General features: G+C 38.6%; 1 protein-coding gene across 1 annotated transcript; it reads right to left on the bottom strand.

Moving 5' to 3' along the window:
- Positions 1–3,222: 3,222 nt before the first annotated feature.
- Positions 3,223–7,599, bottom strand: tmem231 (transmembrane protein 231). The gene is made up of 7 exons (XM_005796376.2): positions 7,219–7,599; positions 6,207–6,373; positions 5,734–5,862; positions 5,466–5,609; positions 4,956–5,037; positions 4,755–4,860; positions 3,223–4,232 (listed from the first exon to the last, which is right to left on the bottom strand). Exons 1-7 carry the CDS (start codon positions 7,355–7,357, stop codon positions 4,070–4,072), a joined length of 930 nt encoding a protein of 309 aa, XP_005796433.1. The 5' UTR covers positions 7,358–7,599; the 3' UTR covers positions 3,223–4,069.
- Positions 7,600–8,104: the final 505 nt, after the last annotated feature.

Below are 8,104 nucleotides of genomic sequence, written 5' to 3'. Positions count from 1 at the left end.
AAAAAAACAAATGGCACCCTGTCATGCCAACAGTAGATAGCAGAAGTAGCAGCATGATTATTGAGAATCCACTTATTTTCTTCGTTATTCAAGAATTTCCACTGCAATTGGTTATTTTTTAAGTTATAAGCTGTGTTGATTCCAGCACACCTGATTTAAATTGCACTACCTCCTCAGGATGCCCTGAGAAGATTGTTCTGTTACATTTTTTATTAAAAGTCGACAGATTTCACTTGGAAGCTAAACACAAATATCTTAGAAACATTAGCACAAACAAAAAAGTAGGAATTGAGAAACATTTGTGGGTTTCTATTCATAGCTGCCTCTCAGTGGCACAACAAAAAGACTGTTGGCAAAAGTCTGAGGATTTGTCTCTCCTTCAGCCTTTCAGATAGTATAGCATAGCATCAGTGAGTGAGCACATTTCTGCTACTACCATTAGCTGCGTTTCCATTGGCCATAAAATTGCGCAATTTGACATTTGGAAAATAAATTTGCTTAACAGAAAATTCTTTTCAATAAAAAGTTTTGGCACTAGGATAAGTTGGTGTTCTAGCCTACCAACGTTGCAGTGGAAACACTTTTCGCATCACATGAGTCACATGATCAACAACCGGATGTTGCCACTAGCGCAAACCACAAACAAAAAGACGACAGGAAGTAGTTGGAGGATGAAGATGTGGTACGTTTTTTAATGACTAATGTGAACACATTTATTCATGTGTGATTTTAACTGTGTTTTTTCAACATTAGCAAAATATTGAGAAAGGTTGGCGCACATTTGAAATGGAAATGCAGCTACTGTTTTTAGCTAATTTTGCTAACAGTCGTTAGGCAAATCTCACTGTTGGTTTCAAACCTTGAAGAGGAGCATGGCTCAGTTGGATTAGATGTGATTCCCAGAGCCCATTTCTGAATTTAGATGTGGAACAAAACTTTAACCGGAATCACTTCTTCTTTCTCTGTCGTCCGCTTCAGCTTCTACTCTCAAATTTTCCATGTTCCACCTGTTCTGTTACTTCACTTTGTTCCTTTTTGTTTATGTCCCACAAGAAAATATTTAATGTCAACATTTCTTCTAATCACCACTAAAAGCATCCCAAATCCAGCCATTGGTCCTAAGTTCACAGCGTAGTGAAGTTTGTAACAAATAACAAGGAACTACCTCAAATCAGGTGGACCCTGGTGCTCTCATCATCAATTTCCAAATAAACCAAAATCAGCACTTTTTGTGAATAGCTGTGCTGGAAGGAGCTAGCAGCAATGAATGCTAAGTAGGACAAGGCTCTATTATATGCAAACAGTACTTCTCTATTCAGATCGGCAACAAATGCCTCAAACATGAGTAAATAATGGCCTCATAGCATCCTCATCTGACTTGAATTACTCTGGAAACCTCAGCAGCAAAGAGGAAAGTGTCAGAGGGTGTAACAGTTACGTAATTCTCCGCTTGGCCCTAACCAGTGGAATAAGTCATTTACATTAGCTAATTCAGAGGGATGGGCTCAGAGCCACAAACACAACCAAAACAAATAAAGCACATCCTGGCAAACTTTCCTGAGAAAGGTTTGGCTGAAATGGCTGCAGGAAGAAGCTAAATGAAAAGACACCTCTGAAGCACAGCTGACCAGAAAAACTGATCAGCTGTTTTCTAATGTTGGGTTTCGTTAAGGTGTTAATGGGTCTCAACTTTCAGAAACTGATGGCACTTTTTGATGGAACAACAACTGATGGCACCAAGTGAAATTACTTGGAAGATAAACACAAAAATGTTAGCAACAGCAACACATTAGGAAGTGTAAAGTCTTGTTAATTTAAAATTTTAATTTTAACCGTATGTATTGTTGACAGGCTCCATATTACCGCAACAGAGCAGCCGATAATATGCTGCTACCAGTCCGCATCATCACAGTGCCTGGTTTATATATGTATCAAGTTTTTGTTTTTAAAACGGTTTTTCCACCAGCTCTAAATCTTTTAAATTTTCAAAGCTAATTCAGAACATTATTGTTTCTTTGAATTTTTAGAGAAGGATGTATTTCTACCTCTTAAGTCCTAAAAGCTATTGATATAAAGAATTCAATTTGGGCTTACAAATGACTAATGTAGATTTCTCCAAGCTCCTACTGTTAGACTCATAAAGACAAGAACATTCAGTAGTGAACATTGGAGGTAAGGGCGACACACATTTAAATTAGTGCAGAGGAGGCACCATTTGGTGGCACTACAGTGGCTGAAGTGTTTTGCAATGACAGCAACTCTCCAACAAAGTGCTAGGCCTCATAAAATCCCAGCAGATTTTCAGTCAGGCGTTTGAGAAGTTTTAGTACTCATTTCGCCACAGATTTTGGTAACTGTGTTGTTCTTGTGCTTTAAGACTTGACAGTCGCATTTGATACAGTGGACTATGGTCCACAGTTGTAATCTCTCGCTTACAGCAGTGGGTGGGTGTGAGGGACGTGGTTCTGGAAGGGTTCAGGTCCCATTTGTCTGGGCGTACATTCGGTGTCGGCTTTGGTAGATCTGCATCCTCACATGTCTTCCTTTTGGAGTTCATCAGGGCTCAATCATAGGTCCCCGTTTTTTTCCTTCTCTACCCTACCTCTCTGCTCCGTTTTTAGGTAGGATGGTATACACTTTCACTGTTATGTGGATGATGTGCAAAGTTACCTGCCTCAGCAGAAAGGACATCTCTTCGGTCTGTTGCTTACTAGACTGTCTTGACGAGATTTGGGTTTGGACGTCCTTAAACAATTTGAGTTTCAATGAAAAGAAAACTGAAGTTACGGTTCTTGGCAGCGCCTCCACCTTTACCTCCCTTGATCTTAGTTCCCTTGCAGACTTTATAGAGACAACTATTGCAAATAATGTTCATCCTCGAGCTGCAATCCACACAACCTGCTATTAGAAAAGCAAAAGACAAGAGATGATTGGATGGATGGATGGAAGAAAGGAAGTGAGGTGGAGACGAAACGAGCAAAAGTTCCAATTTCCAAATACTTGTGGAAACAAAATGTTAAATTTAACAGTTTAAAAAACAAGTCATCTTGCCATTATTAAATGATTGTTTAAGGAATTACAAAAAATAGTTATGACTATCCTTTATGTAGTTACCTGGAAAAATATTAAACTATTAAACACCCAGTTTCATGCAAATATACAAAAAATGTATTTGAATTAATGAGAAAAGACAAAGAAAGAAACCTAAGGGTCCACCAAAGCTGCTGCATACACTGTACAAAATAATGAATTTTATTTATATCACAAACTGTTTTAAAACATATAACATTCAAGTTGCAAAAATAAAGACAGTTCACAAAATCCCTACACTTCAAATGCTATGAAACCAGAAAAAGAAGAAGAATTATCTTCTAGGAAAAAGGTTTATTAGGTTACTACACAGAAAAAACTATAGAACTCTATAAGACAATAAATGTGCTTTCCTTGTAAGTTTTCCTTTACAAAGAAAAGTCTAATCAGCTCTCTGATTAATCAGCACAAACAGAAACAACTTTCTGTCCTGCGTCCATAAGTTTTAGATTCTGAAATTAATCTAATGGGTATTCAATGAGAGTCATCTGTGTCGTGCTGTTACAGGAAAAAAGCCTTTCAGGATGTTTAGACCGACTTCACAGACGCAGCAATAAATTTACCCATAAGTAGTTTAAATTTATTACTTCCTTCTTGCATAAGAAGGAAGTCGTGCCTCTTGACACGCGACACCAACTTGTTCTTTTAAGTGTGAAATCGGAGCAGAGTTATAATGCTTTTATAAGTGTTGCCCGGAAACAGCAGTTTGAGAAGCAAAAGTATGCAAAATTAATTTATCTTTTCAGTTCTGGTCTCACTACATGTTATTCTTGGTGTCAAATTCATTCTCACTAATGAAAATCTTTTTTACTTGTGTATGTGTTCTCGTAACAACGCTATAAAAAGTCCTGGACGGATCAACTCTCTCATTTAACATTTAGTTAGATTATGAAGTTAAAAAAGAACAATATCAAAAATATGGAGCCATTTGAGAAAATTTCATATAGTCTACACCTATAGAAAACATATTACCCCTGTATCAGGAAAAGTGAAGTTTTCCCACAGGTATGGGTGCAGTTCTGATGACCTGGTTCTGGAAAACAAATCTCTTGATGCGTTCAAAGACCCAAAGGAAGATTAGGAGGATGCTGACATACTGGATCCAGGCAAACTTGATGGTTTCCCAAAAGCCGGGCCGATAGGTGGAGGGAGGCAGTTAAGGCGCAAATGTAGCAAAATCTTTATTTGGCTTTCGATATGTTCTTCAGTCCAGATCCCGACATGCCTCAGTGTTACTGACTCACCTGGTCTGAACTAGAACGTCAGAACAAGTTAATATTTACAAATATTTACATGTCTCATTACCATTTTTAGGGAATATTTCTGTATTAAGCTTTTCAGCATTCCTTACATAACTGTGTAATATGTTCATATCCAGTGCAAGTAAGTAAAAATAAATCAAATGATGGGGATTTTCAGCTGTGTAACTTGTGTCACATTCTTTTTTTTTTTATTATTTCTGTTTTCTGTTTTATGGCATTTAAAATTATTAGAGTTGGAATTTCTTGATGAAAATAAACTGGGAATGTTTTTTGGAAATGGGACAGTCACTATCCTAAACCTACTACTTGTTTGTCTAACGTAACATTTTATACTCCAAGTATAGAACCCACCTTAAAATAAAGTATAGGCTCAATCCCGTCACTGCTTTTGTTAAAGGATATCTGATGATCTCCAAGGGATAACGGATTTCAGCATTCAGCTCAAAGGGGGAGCCATCAGCTCGACCCACAGTCCAGACCAGTACTGGACTGGACAGCACCGTCGATACTAAAGGTCAGAGAACGCAGTGAAGAAAATAATACGTTTCAATCCCAGTGCGGAGAGACGGCAAGCAAACAAAATGACTCCCTTTGCCAACTTACAGTTTCTCTCCTGGTAGCTCCTCATGATGTTGATCAGGTCATATGAACTTGCAAAAAGGCTGGCGCCGTCGATCACTGAGACCTTTGCAACAAAACAGAGGAGACTGGATGACACCTGAGAGCCTGATTCTGAACAAATGCAGAATGTGGCTAATGCACTAAAAGTAAGCCAACCATATTTAATTTGAAGGGAGATGGCACGTCTAAATCTGCCCCGGGGGTCCTGACTGGTGGGATAGCCAGGTAATTAGATGATATGACTCCAGAAATCATTACAACGCTACATGATAAGCATTCTCTGACTTTCTAGCACAGTTTAAAGTGTCAGCACCGATTCTTTACATGCCAGTTATTGTCTATATTTACAGAAATCTTTTTCAGTAAATGTTGGGTTTATGTGAGCTGGACCATCTGAAAGTTTGTCTCTAAAAGACAGACTGCTGTATTTAACGTGCTGGCACCCCAGGAGTGTGTGCGCACGTGTGCGTGTGTGTGTGTATGCTCTCTTACGTTGTAAATGTTGTGGACCCCCTTGTGAGGCAGAGGAACCCTCTGCTGCAGCCTCAGGTCTCCACTGATGAACATCTTCGCTCCGGGCACCGGAGACGAGTGCTGCACAAATGCAAGGCTCTGCATCACTACAGTGGACTTCCGCTGGAGAAGAAAAGGGATTATGTAAGAATAATCTCTGCTGCATCCTTATTTTGTTTTGTGGCTGGATGGTTTACGATTATTTACTACATATTAGGTGAAAAAAGATAAGGTAAAGAATGCGTACAAAGAGCTGGTAGCTGAAGGTGAGCAGCAGCTGAATATTGTATACATGTTCATCAGATTTCAGAGGAAGCTGCAGCTGAAATGTCAAAAGGTCCAACTTCCCATCTTGGTTCTGGTCCTCTTCTCTCACCTATGATGTAGATGCATAAAGAAATAGAAGAAATAGCATTTGTCTAAGTATGTTACAGTTTCCCAACCGGAACACAATAAGACGGAGACTGAAGAAGGCATGTAATTTTAAACACTGACCGATGTCAAGAAGGGCAACAGAGCATTAAAAAACAAAAGCAGACACTCAAATTATTGAAGCTTTGCATGTGGTTGATGCCTTTTTCTCTTTTAAGGTCATAAAATTCATACTAAACTTTAGTGTACAACAGAAACATCGCACAGGAAAAGATCACACTGCATCCTTTATAAAAGCTGTTGAAGTTGTGATATTATCAGTAAAGCAACCCAGTGTTTTGTTCTTACAGAGACGGCAGGAATCCTTAGGTTGGTGCCAAGCATGTTGTTGAGATGAGGAAACGTGCTCCAGGCAACGTAATCTCCTTGTAAACTGGTGGCTGCGAACAGCAGGGTTTGGTACTGGAATCTCACCACTGGCTGTTCTTCATACGTTTTTCTCTTAATCCAGAAACCTGAAACAGAAACGGCAGCTCTGAACCAAAAACGCATTGTCCAGCTGTACATTTCACTACAATTTAAACATTGATTTTATAATAATATTTTATAATTTGCCCTTCATATGTGCACTCTAAAATAACCTTAGAAGATGCAGTCTGCAAATTCACCAAGTCATATCAGAGACTTTTCAATAAACAGATAAAACCTACAATTAATTGGTATTTATAATCGGTTTAACAGTCACTCTGAGGCATGAAATTAAAAAACTTGACCTAAAAATCTACAAATTGTAGAGTGTAATCATCACTTATTAAACAAAAGTTAAGCAAAAATGGGCATACTGCAAGAAACACCTGAGTGCATCTCATGATGCTACACTTACTGCCATCTAATGCTCACATTGTTGCAGTAAAATGTTGGTACACTCTTATTTAACTTTTCTCCAACTCACTGAGGTTTCTTTCACATTATTTGAACTTTGACTAGGCCACTAGAAATGTCTTAATTTCGTTTTTCAGCAATTGGGTTGTGGATTTGCTCCTGTTTTTAGTATAATTGTTCTCAGTTTACCAAGAATTAGCTGTCACAACGACTTTGCCTCACAGTTGACTACTGAGGTGATTGTTCTGGTATGCTGTGCTAGTTTTAATTTAGCCAAAAACCTTTAGTTTGGTGAAGTAGTCTTGAAGTAGTCACATGCAACTTTGCAAATCCATGTTATGCTCCCTTACAGTAGGGGTTTGCAACTCCAGTTCTCGACCTAAACCATTTTTTATTTTTGTTCCCAGCAGTAATGGCAGAGTATTATCAGCGAATAACACATAGGGACAAGAGCAACATAAAAAAAACACCACTGTACCTTGGCTTCTGTAAGCGACCAGCAGAGGCGCGATGTATGTGAGGCACAGGACAACCACCAGGAACAGGGTGGCCTTTGTACAAACGCTGGTTCGGTACCGGACCAGAGCCGGATGAGAGTACACTTCATAGAAAGCCATCGGTGATGCTAAAGCTAGCGAAGATGCTAACCGAGTGATCTAAAGTGAGCAAACATTCACACAAAACAAATTGAGGTGAATAACATATTGCTCTTGTTAGGTGATGTCCATCTAGCTGTCTGTCCCCAACGTCGACTTTACGTGCGTAATATTGACAAAATGTGGCGGTTTTACAGATGCTAGCAGTGCTAGCTTTCTTTTAGCGTATTAGCTGAGCAGCCACCGCGCCGTGTCTAGCGTCAAACGGTTTCCATGGATGCCACTTTTAGCAGTCAGGGTGCGTTCAAGTACTGTTGGAGCTTATTTTAAAATCGTCTACACGTAAGTTAAAAAGAGTAAAACTTTATATTGGGAAGTTCTTGTAGCACAATTTTCATAGGATATCATAGGATGTTATTTTATTTATGTAATTATTTATTTATTGCTGTCTATCTTCTTATAATCTCCACAAATTTATGTTTATTTTTGATTGTTCTCAATGTTTTATTTTTGTTTGTCTGTTTTTTCAACATTGTATGGCCTTACAGCTTAGGCAAATGGTATATTGTAGTGGGTCTGGTTGCCCTACATTGTCAGGGCAGATTTGCTTACAAAGCTGGAACATTTGATTTATTTTACTAATTCCTTCATTACGAGAAACCATATTAGATTCGTTACACAGAGAGTGACACTTCAAATGCGTCTTTTGATTAATTTAGATTATAAATGACGACCCAAAAATCCTAAAAGTTGCGACAACCTCAGAAA

Source organism: Xiphophorus maculatus, chromosome 2, assembly GCF_002775205.1.
Source record: "Xiphophorus maculatus strain JP 163 A chromosome 2, X_maculatus-5.0-male, whole genome shotgun sequence".
Classification (NCBI taxonomy): domain Eukaryota; kingdom Metazoa; phylum Chordata; class Actinopteri; order Cyprinodontiformes; family Poeciliidae; genus Xiphophorus; species Xiphophorus maculatus.
The sequence above is the reverse complement of the archived record's forward strand: the minus strand, read 5'-3'. Positions and strand labels throughout refer to the sequence as shown.